The sequence below is a fragment of the Erigeron canadensis genome, chromosome 1 (genome assembly GCF_010389155.1).
Source record: "Erigeron canadensis isolate Cc75 chromosome 1, C_canadensis_v1, whole genome shotgun sequence".
Lineage (NCBI taxonomy): Eukaryota > Viridiplantae > Streptophyta > Magnoliopsida > Asterales > Asteraceae > Erigeron > Erigeron canadensis.
Window position 1 is genome coordinate 37,299,862 of NC_057761.1, and position 24,715 is coordinate 37,324,576.

The 24,715-nt window shown below is 32.1% G+C and overlaps 4 protein-coding genes across 4 annotated transcripts; 2 read left to right on the forward strand and 2 right to left on the reverse strand.

Moving 5' to 3' along the window:
* Positions 1–2,103: 2,103 nt before the first annotated feature.
* LOC122591523 (wall-associated receptor kinase 2-like) lies at positions 2,104–6,312 on the reverse strand. Its single transcript, XM_043763790.1, has 3 exons — positions 5,472–6,312; positions 3,557–3,718; positions 2,104–3,462 (listed from the first exon to the last, which is right to left on the reverse strand). Exons 1-3 carry the CDS (start codon positions 6,310–6,312, stop codon positions 2,261–2,263), a joined length of 2,205 nt encoding a protein of 734 aa, XP_043619725.1. The 3' UTR covers positions 2,104–2,260.
* A 1,110-nt stretch (positions 6,313–7,422) lies between these two features.
* LOC122591529 (receptor-like protein kinase HERK 1) lies at positions 7,423–8,752 on the forward strand. The gene is made up of 4 exons (XM_043763793.1): positions 7,423–8,319; positions 8,395–8,461; positions 8,538–8,608; positions 8,693–8,752. The coding sequence occupies exons 1-4, from the start codon at positions 7,423–7,425 to the stop codon at positions 8,750–8,752; spliced, it is 1,095 nt and encodes a 364-aa protein (XP_043619728.1).
* Positions 8,753–9,741: 989 nt separating this feature from the next.
* On the forward strand, positions 9,742–10,935 carry LOC122598143 (vesicle-associated protein 1-2-like). The gene is made up of 6 exons (XM_043770746.1): positions 9,742–9,842; positions 10,113–10,200; positions 10,293–10,363; positions 10,457–10,538; positions 10,615–10,730; positions 10,823–10,935. The coding sequence occupies exons 1-6, from the start codon at positions 9,756–9,758 to the stop codon at positions 10,847–10,849; spliced, it is 471 nt and encodes a 156-aa protein (XP_043626681.1). The 5' UTR covers positions 9,742–9,755; the 3' UTR covers positions 10,850–10,935.
* A 5,796-nt stretch (positions 10,936–16,731) lies between these two features.
* LOC122591535 (wall-associated receptor kinase 2-like) lies at positions 16,732–24,655 on the reverse strand. Its single transcript, XM_043763800.1, has 6 exons — positions 24,568–24,655; positions 24,244–24,488; positions 24,014–24,160; positions 23,515–23,860; positions 18,311–18,472; positions 16,732–18,204 (listed from the first exon to the last, which is right to left on the reverse strand). The coding sequence occupies exons 1-6, from the start codon at positions 24,653–24,655 to the stop codon at positions 16,988–16,990; spliced, it is 2,205 nt and encodes a 734-aa protein (XP_043619735.1). The 3' UTR covers positions 16,732–16,987.
* Between the last annotated feature and the right edge of the window lie 60 nt (positions 24,656–24,715).

The window sequence follows — 24,715 nt, forward strand, 5'->3', positions numbered from 1 at the left end:
TAAAGTCACGTGTATTCACAAGGCTGGGAACAGAAGACATAGTTCTTGTTAAAAATTAATTTTTGAATGTAAACGAAAGAGGGTAAACAGATCTTGTTCCAATGAATTAGGAACGGTGGCTCTGATACCACTTGATGGTCCACGAATGCACTACTAACGTTTAATTTAGTATACGAGAAAGAAAGTAATCAAGAAGGTAAGTAAATAACAAGAGCAATGTTCAGTTCAATTGTAATACATCAATGCAAGGATAATCATATGTATCATTGATTAAACGATGAATACATGGTTGATCTTACACTTGACTTACACGAATACAAAAGAACAAAGATAATGCTAAGTCTAACAGATAAGAAAACTTAAGCATTACAAGTGATACACACTTTTAGACGGCCAGACGCCCTTGACACAATGTGGCTGTGTTGCTTTATATAGGGGAAGACTTGAATCAACACAGCCTGCTTGGATTGTGACTTGATGGTGGTTGTCGACTTCCAATTGGCTCATGGTACTTGAATCATGTGCCTATTGTCTTCTATACCAAACGGTAAGAGAGAGAGAGAACTCTTGTTTTGGTCCCAACATGTACATTTACCATTCTAGGCAAATTGCAGTTAGTTAACCACCATGTGACCTTTTTGTCTTTACATAGTTTGAATATTTCCCGCCAAGACAGCCTTAGGTCAGCATGCATCCCGCTGAAGACGTCTCTTCATCTGCTGACAACTTGTTAGGAGACTTGCTGATGACATATGTCAATTTTCAAATTTCCTTCAGCGAATCCCAGACTTAACAGTGCTTGGAATTCCGTACAGCCTCACTTATTGGCGATATCAGTCTCTGTCGTTTAATCTCTTGCAATAATAGTCCCCATAGCGTTAATAAGTACTAAAAAACTCTAACAAGCACAAATGATCTTTACTTTTGTTTGGGTCTTTAATGGGACTAACAAAAACGACTGCAAATCAGATTCTTTTCTCTACCAGGGAGTTAGGTCATTTTGTAAAACAAGGGTTAACGATCACTAGATGCTATTTTCTGTCTAACAAGAGTTATAGAAACTAATGCAAATAAGGTTCATTTTTGTAACGGGCGTTAGAGTATGTTATATGTGTGTCAGATTAGTATCATCTATCGGTCGCAAAACTTAACAAAAAAACATGAGTTTCTTTTTTTATTTTACGTTTTTATTTTTGCTTTATAATTTTAACTAAAATTGTCGTTCTTTCGGTTGTTTAGTATTCGGATTCATTTCCTGTTTTATTTTTTATAATGATTTATATGGTACTTTTCATTTCCTTTTATATTTCACATATATAATACATTTTTAGAAACACATTTAATCAAGAAACAAGCGAATGTCTCTCTGACCTGGGTAAGGTTTCTGAAAGCGACGTTATGTTTCTCGAAACAATGCCCGGGTAACACAAGTAGTTAAAAATGAATATAACTTTAATATTTATAATAAAGTTTATTGTTATAATAAAAAGCATAATCTTTTATTTAGTTAAAAATAGTTTAGGTTAAATGGTGTATGTGTATAAAAGGTTGAAGTACGTGACTTAGGTTGAGTTGTATAAGTTGATGGACTAAAAAATTAATATTTTATTAAACGTTAGGGTTGAAATAAGTTATAAATGTAGATCGTACTTTGTGCAATTATATAGTTACACACAATAGTGTATCACTCTCACTAGAAGCAAAACAACAAATATACATAACATAATGAAAGGGAAGTGATATTCGTACCACTTAAGTTGATTGATTTACTACACTTATGTATTAACTGTTTGTACAGTGTGTTGTAATACTTGTACAGTATGATAAGTTAATTAAGTTTGATTGATTTACTATATTTATGCATTAACTGTTTGTACAGTGTGTTGTAATACTTATACAGTATGATATATAAGTTAATTAAGTTTGGTGATACGAATATCACTTCCCATAATGAAAACAATACATGATTAACGACCAAGTGCATGAACATATATTGATATATATATATATATATAAATATAAAGACAAAACCTAATCACAAAATGATAGTGAGTACGTGTGACTATCTATATTTTTTCAACCACACATGAGATCAATACCTGAAGATTGATTCATGATTTTCGCCAAACATATAGCACATATGGATAATTTGGTCAACTTGAGACAATTCCTGACGGAGACCATCTAAACCACACAATTTACATGATGACACACATACATATAGTAAACCAAAAGTACGTAAAAATGTTGATTAGACCGTCTACTTTGGAAGAGACGCCTTCATGCTATGAAATTCTAATGAGCTTGTATCGGTGCCATCAATGTCTTCATAGTCTCCACTTGCTCCATTAAGCAAACATGTAGTTTCTTCTTCTTTTGAAGTACTTGTTACGGATGGATGTTTGTCAATCACTGATGGCGCCGATATGCGTTCTAGCTCTGATGCCACTTCTTTCATGGTAGGCCTTTCGTTACCTTTGAGGTGTAAACATCTTTTTGCAAGCATTGAAACTAAGATGATCTCGTGATCTGGAACTTCGTTTAGTTGCAACTTTTCATCAAGAACCTGAAATAGAGTCTCATTTTCTAAAGACGCTAAAAAAGATTTGGTTATTTGTCTTTCATTCTCGGGCTTATTGAAGTCAACAATCTTCTTTCCGGTTAAAAGTTCCACCAGTACTACCCCAAAACTATAAACATCACTCTTTTCAGTGAGCTGGCCTGTTTGAAAGTACTCTGGATCCAAGTAACCTAGCGTTCCTTGCACCATTGTCGCCAATTTATCCTGATTCATAGGAATTAGCCTTGATGCTCCAAAATCAGCTACTTTTGCTACATAGCTACTATCTAAAAGTATATTCATTGTCTTGACATCTCGATGAATGATTGGGACAGACACTCCAGAGTGTAAATGTGAAAGTGCTCCAGCTGTCTCTGTTGCTATTCTTAGTCGGATGTCCCAATTAATAGCCTTCGACTTGCATTCATTATGGAGGTGATCAAAGAGGGTGCCATTTGGAATAAATTCGTAAACTAATGAAGGGACTTCCGTTTCCAGACAACAACCAATCAACTTCACCACATTTCTGTGATTGATTTGGGAAAGGATAAACACTTCATTGATAAATTGTTCAACTTGAGTTTGGGTTTGATCTACTATCTTGGACATTTTTATGGCAACTATTCTATCACCAGGCAGATATCCTTTAAACACTGTGCCAAAGCCACCCTTTCCAATAATCCTACTCTGATCATAGTTGTTGGTAGCCTTCTCAAGCTCTTTTACTGTGAAGAGTTTAGCTTGAATTTGAGGACCCTCATCCCTAGAAATTTTTTGTTGCAACATTATTCCACCATTTTCTTTAAAGAACTTCTCTCTAAGAATCAAACTCTTACGCCTTTTGAGTCCCACGTATATCCACGTAAAGAGTAAAATCAGAAATAATCCCGCAACTAAGGTACCTGCAACAAGAAGCATTTACTTATAATGAGTAATTTTACTCTATATATTATCACACCTAACACATAACACTTAACTATCATGGACTTTACTTACCTACGAAAATCTGTATAATGGGTAATTCATCTGCACTGCAAGTATTTACATCTTTCCTGTATTCTCCAGGTTTACCATTTGGACAAGGGCATGTATAGTTTCCAGGAGCATCAATGCATTCACCTTTGCAATTATGAGTTCCGACTTTACACTCATCAATATCTATACAATAGCAAATGGTGATCGAATCATGATATTATTGACAATCTGGTGCAACAAGGAGTGAAATAAAGAGGAAAAAGCGCGCACATATACATATATATATATCTACCAGTATACTAAAATAGGATTTAAGTATCAGTTGATCAACACACAATGTAAAATTTAGTCGACACGTGGCCCAACCAATCCTTTTAAGAGGATTGGCCATCCATATGTTGTAGTGTGGGGGATGGGTTTTCCCTTATCTTAGGCTCGAGTCTTTCTAAGGGGTTTCCCTTTCAGAGTGGTATCCCTAAGGGTTTCCCTTAATGGGTGGTAACAAAGGAATGTTGATCATGGGCTCTAGTCTTTTATAAGGGGTTTCCCTTTGAGAGTGGTATCCCGAAGGGTTTCCCTTAATGGGTGGTGACAAGGGAACGTTGATTATGGATAGGGGTCTACATACAGCCCACTTGGATGTTACAATGTTTACCCGATCGCTAACAACTAACTCGTCGTTCTAATAAATCGACACGTGTCTCCTTTTAGTCTATACTAATAAACCTTATCTTGTGGATACCATATTTATATTTAATGCTATCATTTAAATAGTAGACAAATGCATTTAAAGTAATCAAACTCTTATTATTATATATTGTAATTGTTTATAACGATAGATCTTAAAATAGAACCTTTTTACCCGAAATTTCTAATTAGGGAAACCTACTTAGGTATTGACTATTAAAAAAACAATTTTCAAAAAATTTTAATAAAAGTAATAGTCATCTGTTACGTTCCATGTAGGCATGCCTGCATTGTTAAAAGGTTCACATGGACATCTAATGTGGCAGTGAAATTGCTTTCCCCCATTAAAATCAAATTTTTTTTACCATTTATAAAACTCTTTCTCCCTTCCTTTCCCCCAAATCTTATGAATCCTTACATTTTAATCCGTTGATATTGGTACATGTTCCTCAAATTAACACATTTGAATATTTAATATATCTGGGAAGGTGTTGCTCGTTGTTTATGTGGTGATGGAGCAAGAAGACGGACTTTATGGACCTCAAATAAACCCACCACGTAGGAGATTTCTTGGTTGCCCTAATTATAAGTTTGGAAGAAAGTGCGACTACTTCACATGGATTGACCCGCGGCTACCGAATGATTAGTATGAAAATAAGATGGTTAAGTCCAGAGTTGAAAGAAAGGGATACGAAGAAGAAATTGAAGGATCGAAGTATAAGCTCAGGGAATTGATATAAGTACCACACATTTTTATAAATAAAATAATATGCATTATTTACTTGTACTATTTGATATAATAAATGTACTGTGTGGTAGATTAATAAGAAAGTATGATATCATTATGGATTCCAATAAGATAAGGTGTTACAACAAAGATGATAATGGGGTACGTATCATATATCACTAATTTCAGTAAACCTTTTAAATGACATATGGAACTTAACGGATGATTAACTGATATTACTTTCATTGAAAATTTTTAAAAAATTAAAACTTTTTGATACTCAAAATCTTCTAATTAAGAATTTTGGAAAAAATATTTATATTTTTCAGAATTTAACCTACACGTACTTAAAACATTTTTGTAACTAAATTATCAAATTTATCCATTGTTTAGTTTATAAAAACAAAAAGTTTAATAAAAAATATATAAATAAATTAATTCAAGACAGAGATATGAAAATCATGAAAATACTAACAACGAAGAATATATATATATATACGTAAATTTATACGGAGTACTTACTTATGCAGTTATCTTTAAGATAAGGGTTGCCAGAATAACCCTGCTTGCAACGACACCGATATCCACGACCAACAAATTCTTGAATACATTCACTGTTTCCTTTGCATAAGAAATCATCCGATTCCTGATCAACCATGGCACAAGTGTCGTTTCCAATTGCCCAGTCAAGTAACCATGTCATCGGATAATTCCTTTTAGTACCTTGGAAATCAAGAAGATCAGTCGTAGAAAATTCGTACTTGCCTTGTTCCACGACAAATGCATAGCTACAGGGATTCTTGTCCAGTTCATTTCTATCCATGCCAACCGAACGATATGTTGATATAAAGAACCCGGTTATCCCTTTTGGAAGTTTTGCTTCACAACAACCATTTCCAGCTAAGCATGATCCGTTTCTCATAGAATCGTAATTACATACAGAATCGCATGAAGTATTGTCTGTATCTCCTGAAATATTACACCCAACGGCAAACAATCTGTTTTTCTTTGATATCGAGAAAGATCCATTTGTCTCGAATGTGGCTGAATAAGAGCTGTTGGAGCAATCATAGGCAACGATTGCCATAGCCTCTAATTCACTTGTGTTAGTATTAATATTAACGATATCAATATTTTCGTAAAATAAAACAATTTTGGGACCACCAGATTCACATGTCACGAGAAAGCTACTATCGTAGGAGCATCTTTCCGTTAAACCAAAGGGAAAAGGAATACTCACATTGCCACATGACCTTTCACAATCTTCCGGCGGCGGCGGCGGCGGCGGCGGCTGAGAACTTATTGCAGGCACCAAGAATAATACTACTACTACCACTGCTAGTAGGACTATTGGTAAATGCATAATTATGGTTGTTTTAATTAATTTAATTAAATTTAGTTATGTATTAATTAGTTGTGTAGTTAATTTATTGAGGAGAGGATATGAGTATATAAAAGGCTAGCTAGCTTAGGTATGAATTTTATACTGTAATGCATTTTGCTGTAGATATGCTATATGAAATTCGTGGAAACTACTATTGGACCTGGCCCATATATTATTTGTTGAAATTGTTCGATACAAACAAACCACCACAATCACTTTAATCATTTCGCATTGCACATAGTATATGATATACAATAAGTAATTAATAAAATATCCTCGTTCACATTGCTTTTGATCACGCGTAAATCAAGACGGAATCTGTTATAGATGGACTGATTTAATTAATAATTAATGACCATTTGGAGTGTATGCATACAATAAAGTGTCGGATAGCAACAAGCTATCGATTGTTTTTGGTATTTTTGAATTGAAAAGCACTAAATTAAGTCGTGATTCATGAGATAGGAAAGGAAACAAGATGCATTATTGTTATTGTTTCTTGCTTTACTAGTGGATCCATGATGTATAAGATAGGTAAGTTGAAGTTCTAAACTGATGTCACAACTGTACTCTAACTCATCATTTTGATAACAGCCAAATAGAATGTAATCTAATAATTGCTTTACATTTTTTTACTTTCTGAAGTGAGTAAAAAGTCATTCAAATTGATCAAGGTAAAACTTAATTTACACTCAATTTATTTACGCTTCCTCTTTGTGAAGAAATTTGGTTTTAGAAATGACTTCCACGATCTCCGGAGACAGAAGTCAAGAGAGTTCGATCTTTATCCCATGAAAAGGCCGGAGGTCCTTTTCTACCATCTAGTTAGAACCTGAAAGGAGTCTCTCAACCTTGGTAGGGGTAAGGTCTGCCTACATCTTAATCTCCCTTTACACTCTCGAAGTATTGGGGCTCAAAACCCGCGTAAGGTAGTTGTGAATAGTTTTTTCTTTCTTTATATGTCTTGCTGAGCATATATATATGATACAATTAATGTCAGGTCATACAAGGTCTTATAGCTAGCGGAGATCTGTAATTCTGAATATCCAATCATATCCTATTTCTGTCTTTCAATCATCAAAGTTAAACATGCCTTTAAACGATATGTTTGATCACCTTAAAATAGAGCTAACAGCTATAAAAAAAGCAACCAACAACTTTGCCAATTGCATCGGGGCAGGAGGATTCGGAAAAGTGTACAAGGGAGAATTCGTGCAATCCGATGGGCAGCATAAAACGGTTGCTATAAAGGTTTTAGATCCTAGATTTGGACAAGGTGTTGTAGAGTTTTGGAAGGAGGTTATGCTGCTTTCACACTACAGACATACAAATGTTGCTTCTCTTTTGGGGTTTTGTGATGAAGGCAAAGACAAAATCCTTGTGTACGAGTATGCATCTAGAAGGAGCCTCGACATGTATATCGGTGGTGATCTTACATGGGTCCGACTTCTTGATATTTGTATTGGAGCAGCTCGCGGCTTAGCATACCTTCATAATCCTGACAAGACCCAACAAAGAGTATTGCACCGTGACATTAAAAGTTCCAACATCTTGATAGATGAAGACTGGAAAGCCATGATCTCCGATTTCGGTCTGTCCAAAATTGGTCCTGCTAACACAGACTACACATTTCTTTATTCCCAAGTTGTAGGCACAACCGGGTATATTGACCCGAATTATATAGGCGGCGGATTATTAACAAAAGAGTCGGATGTTTACTCTTTTGGTGTTGTGTTATTTGAAGTATTCTGTGGAAGATTGTGTACCAGCTACAGCAATAGTTGCTATTTTGCAACATTGGCACGAGAGCAGTATAAGCTTGATAAAATGAAGGATATCGTCCATGAAAAAATAAAGGATGAAATAAATCCTAAATCTATGAATGTGTTTACAACAATAGCTTATCAATGTTTGGCTGATGATAATGCCCAACGCCCACTAATGACCAAGGTCGTGAGAGACCTTGAGAATTCGCTGCGATTTCAAGTAAGTATTTCTTGAGCTTGTTTCGGGCTAAAATAAAATACGACCTTTGGTATTTAGTGATCTCAATTCTTTCAGGAAAACAAAAAGGTCATTATCGAGGGAGAGCTTGTTAGTGTCAAACCTCAAAAGCTTCTTTTCCAATGTAATTTCATTTCAATTTTGTTGCCCTTTCTCTTATGAAATTTCAGACTAATTTTAATCTCTTGTGTATTGTATAGTTGAATTGATGAAGGAAATCTTAGCTATGATGCAACTAGAGAACAGAACATATGATCACGTCGCGTTTAAGGTATTGTTGTTACTATTTGGCTTTCACATCATTCTTTGTTTTTGTTATGTGTGTAGAGTTTACTATATATTATTGAATTTATAGATATTAGATCGAGCGTTCGTTATGATCACGGGGTTGGCAAAGAGGACCAAATCTGAATAAGAAGCCCGACCCAAACCTGGATAAGATTATATATTCTGTTTTGGGGTGACTTGAACAAGTGAACAACTAACCTGAACCTGTATGCTATTATATAGATTGGTATTTTGATTTAGTTTCCATTCAGGTTGACCCGATTTCTATTTTGTTTGGATTACCTGGCCCGAGTTACCCGACCCATAAACACCCCCCTGTCACTGAAAAAGTCAGTCACATCACAACTAAAGTGAATCCCTTTCTTAGAAATTTAGTGACAATTTTAAAAGAAGTGTGATAATATGTATGAAGTCTTACATTTTAGCCATTACTAAGAAAAATAAATGTCACTAAAGAGGTCAAAACTAATTTTATGATTGTTTTATCGCACAGTAAGACCCCCGGATTAATGAAAGTTTTATGTGTTAGTGAAATACACAAAGATTCCTTTATGTTTTCTCTTGCTAATCAGTTTCAGGTGAAAAGTACAAGACCGAATACATATGCTGCTCTGCCCCATGTCGGGATTTTGTTGCCTCAATCTACTCGCCAAATCAAATGTTTGTTTCTTTTGCTATTTTGTTTCCTGTTATTTTCTCAGATAAGATCATACGTGACTATTTACTATATATAGATAGGAAAAATAAAGTTTACACCACAGACTGACAAAAAACTAGCTTTTACTCTCGTTTAGTTACAATGCAACCTCAAAAGGAAGATCCAAATCATGAAATGGGATGCAAGGATAAATTTATGGTACAAAGTGCAGTTGTAAGTCCAGGATTTGCAGAAGAAGATATTACTCGAGAGCTGGTAAATAAGATTAATGTATCTAACTATATTCAAATTGTTAAGTATTAACTCCTTAATGACTTAAATGGACACTTATTTAATATTTTATGCATTAGTTTAAGAAGGAATCAGGTTATCAAGTAGGGGAATGCGAAATAGATGTTAGTTTTGTTGCTCCTAAACAACAATTGCTACGACTAATAGAAACCCCCAAGAGGATGTCCTTCCAACGACTTCAATGTCTGATGCTTCGATAGTGAATTTAAGCAACTCTAATACTTCAATCTCCGATGCCTGGACAGTAAATTTGAGCAACTCCAATGCTGTAAGTAATTTTGATATGATTACAGAAAAATTCTAATGCATATATCAAAATGTTGCAATAACTAACGGTGATAAACTAATAATTTACGCAAGACATAAATTGGAAACATATGTATGTTTAATGGAAAATATCATCGTCCTTGAAAGAAACATATGTATGTAATTTTTATTTTTTTTTATCATCGTCCTTGTTCGCTTGGACATGTATATCAACTACTCAACCACATAGATTTTAAGTGTTCTCTGTTTTTAATGTGTTTTTAATTTGTAGTTAAGTGAGAATGCATTCAATGCTCACATTCAAGAAAACTGTAAGGGCAAGCTTCTTAGTATCGAACCCCACGAGCTTCAATTTCCATGTAAAAATTATGATATATTTTATTCATTTCTTAAACTAGTTTATTGCGCATTCAAATTGTGATTAGTTTCATTCCCATTGTGTGTGTTTTAGTTGAATTGATGGAGAAGATCACAATTTCCCTGCAGCTAAAGAATAAAACTGACTGTCCTGTAGCATTTAAGGTAACAGTATTATTGTCACGACACTATGAGCTTAACAAAAACATCGAGAGCTAAGTTTTAGTGCTATTTTTTTTTGCTGTGGTTGTTTTTCAGGTGAGAACTACGAAACCAAATAAGTATGCTGCCAATCCACCTGCTGGAGTTTTGGCGCCCAAGTCTACTAAAGATGTTTCATGTTAGCTTTTGATTATTTTCAATTGCGTGTATTTGAGTCCTATTTGTTGGCTAATACTCGAGTCTTAAACTTTCAGTTACAATGCAAGCTCAAGAGGAGGCACCTCAAAACATGAAATGCGATGATAAGTGTTTGCTTCAAAGTGCAGTAGTTAGTACCGGATTCCTGCCAAAAGATATCACTACAGAGCTGGTAACTGATTTGTTTACTATCTGTACAATCTATATTCAACTTCATAGGTGGAAACTTATTCCTGTACCCGTAATAGTTTAACAAAAAATCAGGTAATCAAGTGGAGGAATGCAAATTAACCATTAAATATGTTTCTCCACATCAACCACCGTCATCAGTAAGAGAAGCTCGAAAGAAGGTCTTCTCTAGATGTGCCAATATCCGACCCATCCGTTATGATGAGGTAATACTTGAACTTGTAAGTATACTTAACCTTATGGATTAGTTAAGCTAGATATTAACACGTATGTGTTTTGATTTTATCAGGATACTTTTCATAGCATTTGAAGAACCACATCTAAAAATGTCATCATCATAGGCTATTTCTGAATCACCTCTTGTATTTTAGCTACACAATTTGTGTCCCAAATTATTCGATCTGTATGGATGAACATCTTATACGAATCACTTATGTGCATATCAATAAGTACATTCTCAGAGTTCAAGCACTACTGTTTTACTACATGATAAATAAAAATCTGAATCTGTAATGCAATCCAAAGAGAATTTATGAGTTGCCCATGGTTAGATCCTCACCCGATATGTAAAACATCAATTAAAATACTTAAATGGTTGGGATTTTATATCAAGTCCATTAACACTACATAAATGTATATGCAATTATGCAAGAGGCCGGTGTACACATGCACTTAACAAAATATATCGGGGAGACTATAATTTATAAAAGAATTTCTTCTTTACAAAAAATATGTTAACAATATCTCAACCATAAAAAACCAAAAAAGTATAAGATAAGATACTTTTACTTATATTTATATGAATTATTTTATTTATTCAAACTTACAACAATAACGTGTCTAACCAAATTTAAATTTGGTTGTGTTATTCGGGGCCATCTTTTTGCTTCATAATTAAGATATTTGTATTGTGTCCAAAACCGAAGTTGGCCTGATAAACATAAAACCATTAGATAAAATATATGTGTCAATCAATTATCCATGGGCATGGCCCTAGCCCTGTTAAGTGTGTTATGTGATTGTTATTGAGTGCAACCTATAAATCTACAATACAAAACAGATAATGTAACGGCAGACCACCTTTAAGCATTATAACGACCTTTAAAACGTATATTTACAATACTGCGTAAGACAGACCAAGAAGAAACCAAAAATGACATTTGCTACCTAGACGATCATCTTTTGATATCAAACAATAAATACTAACTCGCTTAATTTAACAAAATTAAGTATTGTAGCCACACGCATTTCTCAACTTAACTAAATTATCTTAAAAAAAAAAAAAGACTCGTGTTTGGTTGACTTAATCACGAGGTGAGTGTCTTTTCATGATCAAATCAACCACAATAAACTTCATCAAATATTATACAACACAAACAAAGATATTTAAGGTCAAAGTTGTAAAAAATTGACTTTGAAAATTTAAAAGTAGACATATTTAATGGGACAAATAGAGTATTATATAATCAAATAAATGGTGTTCAAATCAATCGGTCAGTTGTAAACAACACTCACCCGCAATGCTAATCCTAATCCTTAACTAGTGAAAGTTTGACTTTGAAAGTCAAAAATAAATAAGAAATCATTTATAAACTAATCAAACACAATCAATCAAAGGTAAAAACATTAAATAGTCTAAACAGATTTAAAACACTATTCCTATCATTAACATAAACAATCAACTACACATAAACATATATAAATCATGTTCATAATTAATGAGAATAAAAGTAAATATTATAAACCACAAATGGAAAACAATGGATGATGATGATGTTAGCTTCAATTTTCAACATCAGGCTCAAATAAAAGAATGTCTAAAGTTAATATAAACTTAGGGTTCTTATTGTCATTTCCTCTAACTTGTGGTGTCTAGTTTGTCGTTTTGTTTACAGGATATTTATTTAGGGACTAAAGTAGTGGAACAATTTGTAATATGAAGGAAGGAAGTGTCATGTTGCATAAAGTTAGATATATAAAACCTGGACTTGGTACAAAGATTTCTTATTCTTCATAATTCGATTACTTTGTCTCTCATATTATTCTACATCTGACATATATTGATTCGGTTTATTATTCTTCATTTCTGTTAATCATCTGAATATTGTAATAATCATATATATATATACTCATTATAATATATAATAAGAAGCATCAACGAAATCATCGGGCCGACTGATTTTTTTTAGATCATCTGAATATTGTAATAATCATATATATATACTCATTATATATAAAATTAGTTTTATATATGTTATGTGACATCGATGCTTGTCATGAATTGTTTATTGCTTATATATATTGATCTCCCCAAAGTAGGTCTTATCTCTTACAAATGCACTTTGGGTAATTTTTGAAGGAAGATTCTATTTAGACACTGACAAGATTCTAATTGAACAATAAAAACTTAACTTAATTTCAAACAACCTCTAAAAGCTTAATACGTGTCATAGTGGGCCTATTTTTCCCCATTGTTTATACATAAACTACAGTAAGATTGATCAGTGATACATAGTTAGCTGCACTGCATTTAATGTACTGAATTGACACGTGTAAAAGATATTGTTTTTTTGTTTTGTTTTTTTATTGTTACTTTTGGGCAGATTTTTATTTGACCGTATAAACTTTTTGAATCCTAATTTCCTTTTCGTGGGTTGTCAAGCCCAATTCATTTTGTAGGCTCAAAACATAAACGTTAGCTTGCACCTTACAGTTCAAAAGATAAAGATTGAAACAATTTAACGTGCCAATGGTAACTAGTCCAACTGGTCAGAGGCATCTCAAGTTTTATCCAAGGTCTTGAGTTCGATTCTCAGGGATAACAATTTCTATATTACAACTACACGCTCCTTAATATAACCCGGTTAAAAAAATATTATAACCCGCTTAACAGTCGTGTCTTATGCAGGAGAGTTCTATTTGAGTTAATAATAGAACCCGCTTCATACCAGGCCCAGTCTTTTCGTGGGCTGTCAAGCCCAAGTCATTCTTCAGGCCCAAAACAGAGACGTTAGCATTAAACAATTTAATTATGCTTTCTGATATTGATGTTTATTAGATTTTCACTTTTTAAGTTTTTAGAATGTATGTAAATCAAAAGTTAAAAACATATAACGTGTTAATAATGACTAGTCTAACTGGTAAAAGGCATCTAGAACTTTTACCAAGGTATTAAGTTCGATTCTTAGGGATGACAAGTCTTGGAGTTTTTCCTCCGAATACTTTTAATGGCCCATGGTCAACATCTCGTTGACTAGATATTCGGATAAAAAAAACATATAATGTACTCTTGATTTTCGTTCGATATTAACGAAAGATGATTACATAGAATATTTTTAAGAACTGATCTATAACAATACATCATTAAGAAGCTATTGATCACTTTTAATGCTTTTTTCTTTGTTTTACTTGTTACTATTTATTTTGCATGTTTTTTGTTAAATGACTTGGAGTTTTTTGTGTTAATTCACTAGATATTATCATTATGAAGTTATTTAAGGTCTTAAGGCTCGGTGTATTAACAATCAAGTGGCCCAAAATCGATTTACGTAGTAAAAAAGTGGCCTAAACGGCCGTTAAATGAATTATTAGCGAGTTTTTAAATTTTTCAAGTGTTTTTTGTTAAATAACTTGGAGTTTTATAAGTTAATTCACTAGATATTATCATTATAAAGGTATTTAAGGTCTTAAGGCTCGGTTTATTAACAATTAAGTTCCCCAAAATTGATTTACGTAGTAAAAAAGTGGCCTAAACTTTCATAGTTTTTAATTTTCTTTTATTTTAAGGTACGGGAAAACGTTTATAGAATAGTATACTTTTTATTAAATTTTTTATTTTCACCACAATAGTTTCACTCTTTACACTTTCAGAACAAAACTATTATAATTCTTAGTAAACTTTTTAATCTTTTTATTTTCACCATAATATCTTAACCCCTTACATTTTTAACACTAAATTTTTTTACTTTTTGATAATCTTTTATTTTAACTACAACATTACCTCTTACACTTTAGCAACAAACTTTTTAACACATATATTAAAAAGAAATGTATGGGAAAACTTGTAAAGTATAATAAACTTTCTATTCATTTTATTTTCACCACAACATTTTAACCCCTTATACTTTTAGCACCAAATTTTTATACTTTTTGATTTTTTTTTTATTTTCACCACAACATTTAAGTCTATTACACTTTTAGCACTAAACTTTTATGTGAATGACTTTCACTTTCACACAAAACTTTTACAGTTCATTTTTTTAACTGACAAATGTCAGTTTTTAATAATTTGAATAATACGTGCTTTTTCTTCAAAAAGTTTATGACACATTATCTCTTGAATAATTTTTTTTTTATTAAATCGTTAACAAATTTAATGTCCCGGGTGACATATCTCATTATTTATAAAAACGAATTGTCGTTGCCGCCAATAAAACACTGGACAGTTGATCTCAAAGTTTACCCTTCTTGCCACTTGGGCTACAACTGTTTCGTTGCTAATTTGCTTTCTTTATTTTATATAACTCGCATATATAAGTTGGTCATCTACATAAAAACACGGTTACAACATGAAGACATGTGACCACATATTATAGTCTTACAGGGTAACTTTTGTTTTTTTAACTTTTACCACACAAATTTCGTTTTTCAGTTTGATGTTATTAACTTTTGTCACTATATATTTATTTTCCACCCAGAGCAACGCCCGGGTAAAATTACTAGTCTATATCATTTACTAAAACTTTTTATAAAACCCACACACGTAATATTTTCGTCATATAATATTTTCGTTGTAAAGTATTTTTTAATTTATAAAACCAATTTATAAGTAAAAACGTAGTTTGATGTTGTATTTGTGATACGTATAGAACGGATATATAAAATAAAGAAAGCTAATTAGCAATAAATTAGTTGTAGCCCAAGTGGCAAGAGGGGCAAACTTTGAGATCACTGGTCCTGTGTTCGAATATCGGTAGTGACAATTCATTTTTATAAATAAATTCCATGGCTTTTCAAAAGCAGCCAAAATCCCTATGGCCTACTCGTACACGTGTAATTCATACGCGGCGTATACAACTAGAAGCAGCGTTTAGGGTTAGTGTAAATAAAAAGAGAGGTGTGTAAATAGTATATCCCTTTTTGAATATAAGGAAATTGACAAATGTTATTTTGATCAGCTACTTAAACTCAAGGTGATAATACTTGTGATATTTTACGTCTGAATGAATTTCTCCTACTTACAATGCTATTAACATGATGCTTTTGTTCACAGACAACAGAGATGGATAACAAGGATTTAAAATAACTATTGCAATGCACTTGACAAGTGAGTTTTCGTTTTCTCTTCGCCATAAACCGGGTTAGTTCAGAGGTGGCAAGATTGACGGGTGTATTTTGGTAATAGGTCAGACAAGGTTGGTTTGAAGTGAGTCACGGCTGGTGGGAGTCCAAACCTACCGGTTGGTTTTACCAGCTCTTCCTTTTGTGTTAATTATGATTACAAACCAATATCATTAACTTAAGAATCTAAATCTTTGTTGAAAAAATATTGAAGATTAAAATACAATAAAATTATACACACCAAACAGACCCGTTGATAATTGAAAGGGTCAAACTGCTACCTCACCTGTAGTAATTCATAATATAGAAGTTCTGTTTTTATCCATTACCCAACCCGCCCATCTTGCCACTGTTAGTTATGTTAGTTCTGAAATTACTTTTCAGACAATAGTTTATCTTAAACAATTGCCTGGTAAACTTATTAATGTGCATGAAAGATACAAAAAGTTACTAGCCAACAATATCGTCATGACTAATTAAAGGATTTGAATATAATTATCACTAGCTATACTTGTTTACAATCTTAAAGCACTATAATAAACTCCACCTAAATGGAAAAAAAAAAAGGAACAAACTATAAAAACTTAGTATTTTATAGATTTACTGAAAGTTGTATCCAGACTCTGTTGTTTGTGATAACAAAAGACCAGAAAACTTGATAATCTTATTCAATGATAAAGTTGCCATATATATAGCAGTTGAGTACAACGGTAAGCAAATAAAAAGCAAACCACTAAACCACTTCTACCCATGACTGCTAAAAACTAGGTACTATCCTATAGACCAGGAAGTACATTATTATTAAAAAACAAACACGTGCAAAAGTAACCTTTGAATTATTCTCAACAGACTCTGGCTGGTTATTCCTAATTGCAACAAATTAACCAAAGATCCCAGCCCCTACTTATATCTACCACTAAGCATCGACATTATCTTAGGCTTAATTATACTATAAAAAGCTATCGGGCTTGTATCAGTGTTAGGGTCTTGAGAGTCTTCGCTTGGTGCGTTAAGCAAATATTCAGTTACTTCTTCATTTGAAGTACTTTTCACCCATGGATGTTTGTCAATCACTGATGCCGATATTCCTTCGAGCTCTAATGCCACTTCTTTCATGGTAGGCCTTTCATCTCCTTTAAGTTGTAAGCATCTTTGTGCAAGCCTTGAAACTAGGATAATATCGTGAGGAACTTCCTTTAGTTGCAAGTTTTTATCAAGAACCTCTAATAGAGTCTCATTTTCTAAAGAAGCGATAAAAAGTTTGATTAAATTCCTTCGTTTCTCTGGCCTATCGAAGTTAATAATCTTCTTTCCGGTTAGAATTTCCACCAGTACTACCCCGAAACTATAAACATCGCTTTTTTCAGTCAGTTGACTTGTGTGAAAGTACTCAGGATCTAAGTAACCTAGTGTTCCTTGCACCATTGTTGCTAATTCCTTCTGATCCATAGGAATTAGCCTTGACGCTCCAAAATCAGCTACTTTTGCTACATAGCTACTATCAATAAGTATATTCATCGATTTGACATCTCGGTGAATAATTGGGACAGACGCTGCAGAGTGTAAATATGAAAGTGCTCCAGCTGTCTCTGTTGCTATTCTTAGTCGAATATCCCAAGAAATAGCCTTCGACTTGTATTCGTTGTGGATGTGATCAAAGAGGGTGCCATTTGGAATAAATTCGTAAACCAATGAAGGAACTTCTGTTTCCAGGCAGCAACCAATCAGCTTCACCACATTTCTGTGATTGACTTGGGAAAGGATAAACACTTCATTTATAAATTGCTCAACTTGGGTTTCGGTTTGATCTACTATCTTTGACTTCTTTATGGCAACTATTCTGTCATCAGGTAAAACTCCTTTATATACTGTGCCAAAACCACCCTTTCCAATAATTCTGCTCTGATCATACTTGTTGGTTGCCTTCTCAAGCTCCTCTACTGTGAAGAGTTTAGCTTGAATATGAGAACCTTCATTATCAGAAACTCTTTGTTGCAACATTATTCCACCATTTTTCTTAAAAAACTTTTCTTTGCGAATCAAATTCTTACGCCTTTTAAGTCCCAAGTATATCCAGGTAAAGAGTAAAAGTAGAAATAAGCCACCAACTAAGGTACCTATATCAAGGATCATTAACTTATAAATAGCACAATAATAGTTTGAGTTTATGTATAGTATATATCGCGCCCGTTACATTAGTTAACCATCAATAACTTCACTTACCTATGGAAATCTCCATAATGGGTATTTTATTTGTAGTGCAAGTATTGTTATCATTCCTATATTCTCCAGGTTGATCGTTTGGACAAGGGCACGTATAACCTCCTTCATTATCAATGCATTTATCTTTGCAATTATGAGTTCCGGCTTCACACTCATTAACATCTGTAGATCAAACTGAAATTATGAGTTCCTATATATGTCTGCATGTATATAAGAAATTTACACTTGTCTTTTCAACAAATTCTGGAGTGACATGTGATACTATTCCTATTAATTCGGGTAATTTTCTTCTCATTACATGCAAATACTCAAAAAGCTTAATTTGAGTTTAATTTTAAAGTTTAGGGCTTAAATAAGTTTAAAAAATTGCAAAAAACTTGTGTAAATAGTAAAGTCTAGTTTAATAAAGCTACTAGTCTTAATAACCATACACTGTACGAATTAATTATATATATAAATATAGATATAATATGGAAAATGTTTAATCCTTCTAACTCATCTTTCTACAAATTTTCTTAATAATATGATGATGACACATGATGTAATCAAAGGATGAAGTTATGAGAGAGATTAGTGGAATACACTTGACATTAAGTTAAGACATTAGGAAGATTTTTAAAAGAAACATTTAGAAAGATTAATATTTTTCATATAATATACCCTATGATTGATTTTTTATATACAATTGGTAAAATTTCACCATGTTTGATCACATATATTTGGTCTCTCTAGTGATGATCAATGTTACTATTAAAATTGTGAATTTTTTATATATGAGATAAATAATCCATTAAACTTAATTTATTATAATTGATTTTTCACTACAACATCAAACTGAGCATGTGTTTCACTAAACCTGTTATGCGGGGGCCTTGGAGGAGTTTACTCCAAGGTCTCGAGTTCGAGCCTTGGTAAGTTCTCATCGACGGTATTTTTCAATAAAGGAGGTGGTGTGGTGAGAAAGACTATTTAAGATCTGCTTAGTGCGGGACCCTTTCGGTTGTGCGATTAACACACATCATACACGTCTGAGGTAAAATTCACTTGTCAGAAAAATGGTTACACTGCACGATTTTGTGGTTGGTATGTGATAACTTTTTAAAGTGATATAAATCTTTTTTTATAAATAATTAATATTTTTTGGGGGTTGTTAAAAAATAATGTTATACACTTATTTAAAGGGAAATGATTAATTTTCTTAATATAATAATCTATAAATCCTCCTGATTATTAGATGATAACATGTGAGAAAATCAAATGGCATGATTAAGAAAGAGAATTAGTACCACATGTCACCTTAGGAGATTTTTAAGCTAATCTTTAAGATGATTTATCATTTTTCTTATTTAAATTTTCATTAGAACCGAAAATAAAAGTGAAAATGGAAATTAATAAATATGGTAACAATTATTATAATAGGTTTTTTCTTTATATAAAGGTTATAATAATTTTCTTTAGTTAATAAATAGATATCTAATTTATATAGTCATTGAAATTTAGTTAGTAAATAGTTTTAACATTTTACAAAAGAAAAAAAAAGTTATTAATATGAGGGATGATAATATCTAGTTGTCATTTAAGTTTAGTTATTTAACCCCTTACATTATGTATAAAGTTAAATATTGACATTTAATATAGTTATTTAACTTATCGTATATACGAGTCTAAAATCTAATAAGTTTAATTAATACATTACAAAAATAATGATAATATAACAGTTTTTGAATAAATATATGATACTTTAATATATAGTCAATTAACATGTGATAGGACTACATGAAATTCTTAACGAATAATTAACATTTATAATGTTTTAAATTTTAATATTTTGTCACCAGTACCAAATCTAGTTAATAATGATAATAATAATGATAATAATAATAATAATAATAACAACAACAATAACAATATACTTGATATATGTTCGTGTCAAATACATGGATTGTTTATGACATTTTTCAAGATAAGACGAATTGTTAAATATATAAATTTAGATGTAGAAAATTAATACAAAAATCAAATTAAAAGAATATAATTCTAAAACATAGAATGCAAATTTTGTAATATACTTTGCGATTTATCTCAAGATGTCGCAACGTACAATTGCTCGTGCTTAAAAACTGGATGTTATAACAAGCCTACTTTTGATTAATAAAAAAGTTAATAACATTATATATGAGCATTGTACCATTTATTTCTTTTTCAAAATATTGTATCAATTTGCTGGAAAAAAAATGAATTCTTAAGCTCAAAGTGTAAAAAACAAATATATTGATTGAAAAACAATATTTGAGATTCATACTGAAATTTAAAGATAAAAGTTGAGATACAAATAAATAAAAATGGATACTAGTTAGTAAATTATCTGTTAATAAAAGCAAAACAAAAGAGTGATTAATCTAAAAATTATAGAATATATAAAAACGTCGCTGAATTTTGCTAATCATAGTAAATATTGGATATAGTATAAGGATTATTTAGTAAAATCAAGGATTTTGTTTGGCTAATAGGTTGTTAAAGTAGACTTTATTGATATACGCAAGAGTAGACACCAAACATTATAAAAATTAATATTTTGTAATGAAATTCATATGTGTTAATAGGGTAGTATAAGTCGTACATACAGTACGGAGGTAGCCAAATAAGTAGTTAAATTAAGCTCCTGGCTAAAATGAGTCTTAGTTTTATTACATGTTAAATGACTACATGTTTAGTCCATAAAAGTACAACACTTTTTTACATTTATTTATTTTTATTTTACTCCTTAAAGTTTTAATCTTTAAACTTTTACCTCATAATAAATATTTTTATTAATTTTCATTTTATCTTCTTAAGTTTTTATCTTTAAACTTTAACTCATACTAAGTAACCAAAATATGCATAAATTAAAGTAACAGTTTTTTACTTTTATTAATTTTTATTTTACCCCTTATATCTTTAAACTTTTACCCCAACATAATTGTACAAGTTCTTTTTGCATAAAGTACAACACTTTTTTTACTTTTGTCAATTTTCATTTGACCCCCTAAAAGTTTTATCTTTTAACTTTTACCTTATCATAGTAAAACTATATATATACATGATGTGCAACATCTTTTGAACTTTATCTTTTTTTTTAACCTTTAAAATTTCCATCTTTTAATTTTTATCCTTTATTAAAATTTTAATTTTTCATGTTTTTGATACAAAACTTTGGGCTTTCATCTTTCTATCAATCTACTTTTATATTTACATTTAAACATTTGATTTTGATCATTGTCTTTTGTTTATTTTACTATTATTACAATTTTCATTATCGTTAAGTTTTTCACTTATGTAACATTGAAAATAAGAGACTATATCGCATCACTGTCGTCAGAGTTTCATGATTTACATTAATTTAGTTTTTGTTTTAGTCTTTTATGTATACATATTTTATGTATACATATTCTTATACGTTATTTTTATTATTGATACATGTTTGTTTATTTGTTTTTGCTTTTTTCTTCAAATTTGGGTTCCAAGATTTGACATAAATGTATATGTATTGAAATAATACTACTATATATTTTTAGTATACTAAACTTTGTGTAAAAAGTGTGTTCCGTTTCACAGCAATGCAAGGGTACAATAACTAGTTATATCTAATGAAATACATATTAATGGATATATTTTTATATTTAATGATCAATTTGGTATATATATATCTATATCTATACATCTAATAAAATAAACCATCTTTTTTTTCTTAAACTTTCTGCCTTTGTAAAACCAAAAATACTCTCTTTCTTTATTCACTAATTTAAACATCTCCATCTAATATATATATATACATATATATATATATATATTTGGTTTAATATATATAGAGTAGAGATCCGGAGAGAAGGTTCTTAAGGAGAGAAGAAAGAGAAGACCCGTTTTTTATTTTTTTTAGCTTGTTTTTTTAATATTTTTTCATTTTTTCCACTTTTTTCATTCTTTTTTTAATTAACTCAAACCATAAAAAAATTTTAAAAAAATTTAGAAAAAAAAAGTTTCTAATCTGAGTTAGTGAGTTATACATATAAAGGTACGGTACGGGTTTCGCCCTTAAGGATATTTAATAAAGGGTAGCTGGTGGGAGTGATAGGTCATTGAGGGTGATATGTCATAGGGGTGATCGATGATGTGGTGATCCACCTAACGGGCTTCCCCCTTAGCTATCATGTTCAACCATAGTCTGAGAGGCTTTGCCTATGGCTTATGGGCTAAGCCCTTTAAAAATATATATATAATATATTTTTTAAAAAAATTTAAAACTTTTATATGAAATTGGTTAACTAAAAAGAAAATGAAAAAGGTGAAAAACGGGAAAAAAAAAGTTCAAAAAAATAAGCTAAAAAATAAAAAAATGAACCTTCTCTCCCTTCTCTCCTTGTAGTCCTAATTTGATCTCTATCCTATATATATATATAGTGAAAAGTTATTTTGAGAACCCTTTTTTTTGCGAGAACCTTTGAGAACTTTTCAAATCAAGCCCAACCGATGATTATTCTTTACATGAAAGTTGTTTTTTTTATTGTTTTCTGAATAACTTATGTGTAATTTTGAAGATTATAATTGTGTGGGGGCATGGATTATCATACGTTATACAATTATGTGGAGATTTGGATTCTTGATCAGAACTCAAGCTAACCCAGACCCAAGTTGATCGGATCCCAGGCTGATCACTTCAGAAAAGTTTGATTTATTTACCAAAATGCCACCGCACATTTTTTTCATTTTGATACATGTCGCGTTCTGATTGGTTCATAGGACCTTCTCTCCCTTCTCTCCTTAAGACACCTTCTTCCAGGATCTCTACCCTATATATATATACAACCCTTAATATAATTTAAGGTATAGATCTCTCAATACTTTATTAAAATAATTACAATTAATATCACCTTTAACATCAATTACTTTTACATTCACTAACATCGTCACCCCCATCACCGTCCCCATTGCCATCCCCACCACCGTCACCATCACCACCTCCGACATTATTACCCCACCGTCGCCGTATTACACAGACATCAGTTTAGTAATTTAAAATTTTGAGTAGGGATATTAATTTTTAATTTTGATAGTAGATTTTGGGATATATGTGATTGTCCGTAAATAAAATAACATATATCGATTTAGAAAAAAAGCAAGGGACATAAATTGTAGATACATATATACGTGGAATTTACAATACTTACTTGTGCAGTTATCTTTGATATAAGGATTCCCATCGTAACCCTGCTTGCAACGACAACGATATCCAGGACCAGCATATTCTTGATCGCATTCTTGATTTTCTCCTTTGCATAAGAAATCATCGGCTGCTTCATCAACCTCGTCACAAGTCTTGTTTCCAACGGCCCAGTCAAGTAACCGTGGCATCATCTTACTCTTACCTCCAAAATTAATAAAATCAGTGGAAGAAAAGTTGTACTTTCCTTCTTCCACCACAAAAGCATAGCTACAGGGATTCATCTTCAGTATATCTGCATGGTTGTTAAAGCTACGTAGTGCTATCTCCGACAAGCCCAACCCTTTTGGAATCTTTATTTCAGAACTCCAGGGCCCGGTTATCCTTGTTGGTCTTGGTCCTTTTCACACAGTCCTCCCTCTGGTAGAAGCGCAACAAATCCAACCAGTCCTCCGGCTCCATACCCTTGGGAACAGCTCCCTCCAACTCTGCAATCTACTCTAAACCCCCTTATTATCGAAGTGGGTTTTCTTGAATCCGTTTTTCCAGTTCCGATACATATGTTGCGCATCAGCGTTGATCATGCGCTCAAATGCTTTCCACATGACCTCATTGGGGTCCAAATTGATGAAGGGATCCAATAGGAACCGCTCCTGCAATTTTATAGTAATAGTTAGCGATATATCAATTTTTCACAAAATATCAATTTAGGAATATAATATTATAGAGATTATACGTTTAAGGCTGGAATTAGGAAGGCCTTATCTTGCGTGGGCACATCCGACGATGAGTCATAAGTCATGGGGACCCCACTACCACGAACCAATGTCCCTATATAGCTCTTAAACATAGACCCTGATTCCCCCACCGCGTGCCACGTCTTCAACACTTTCATGTCAAAATCAACCCAAAACCAACCTTTTTCTTGAAACTTTTTCTTCAGGTTTAGTGTCTGGTTCTTCCCCCTCCCTTTTTTAGATGCTACAAGACAAAAATAATTATTAATTTCACATGAAGTCCATAAATAAAAAAATATATATACAAACACAAAATTTCTTACCACCACTACCGGTGCAGCACCAAATTTTCCGCACCCACCATTTACGTGGTGGGTCATTACCACTATCCCCGGCATAAACTGTAGCCATTTATACTGCAAATTATATACAAATCAAATTATACCCATATATATATATATTTATAGTTAT

Bases quoted from the DNA above. Each gene is read 5' to 3' on its own strand.
- LOC122591523 (XM_043763790.1), bottom strand. From the start codon at position 6,312: ATGCATTTACCAATAGTCCTACTAGCAGTGGTAGTAGTAGTATTATTC. The intron at 3,719-5,471 runs GTAAGTACTCCG...GCTATTGTATAG, and splicing joins TCTTAAAGATAACTGCATAA to ATATTGATGAGTGTAAAGTC. The intron at 3,463-3,556 runs GTAAGTAAAGTC...TTCTTGTTGCAG, and splicing joins CATTATACAGATTTTCGTAG to GTACCTTAGTTGCGGGATTA.
- LOC122591529 (XM_043763793.1), top strand. From the start codon at position 7,423: ATGCCTTTAAACGATATGTTTGATCACCTTAAAATAGAGCTAACAGCT. The intron at 8,320-8,394 runs GTAAGTATTTCT...CAATTCTTTCAG, and splicing joins AGAATTCGCTGCGATTTCAA to GAAAACAAAAAGGTCATTAT. The intron at 8,462-8,537 runs GTAATTTCATTT...TGTATTGTATAG, and splicing joins TCAAAAGCTTCTTTTCCAAT to TTGAATTGATGAAGGAAATC.
- LOC122598143 (XM_043770746.1), top strand. From the start codon at position 9,756: ATGTCTGATGCTTCGATAGTGAATTTAAGCAACTCTAATACTTCAATC. The intron at 10,201-10,292 runs GTAAAAATTATG...TGTGTGTTTTAG, and splicing joins CCACGAGCTTCAATTTCCAT to TTGAATTGATGGAGAAGATC. The intron at 10,539-10,614 runs GTTAGCTTTTGA...TTAAACTTTCAG, and splicing joins GTCTACTAAAGATGTTTCAT to TTACAATGCAAGCTCAAGAG.
- LOC122591535 (XM_043763800.1), bottom strand. From the start codon at position 24,655: ATGGCTACAGTTTATGCCGGGGATAGTGGTAATGACCCACCACGTAAA. The intron at 24,161-24,243 runs GTATAATCTCTA...ATAAAATTGCAG, and splicing joins TCCTAATTCCAGCCTTAAAC to GAGCGGTTCCTATTGGATCC. The intron at 23,861-24,013 runs GTTTAGAGTAGA...TCTGAAATAAAG, and splicing joins CCCACTTCGATAATAAGGGG to ATTCCAAAAGGGTTGGGCTT.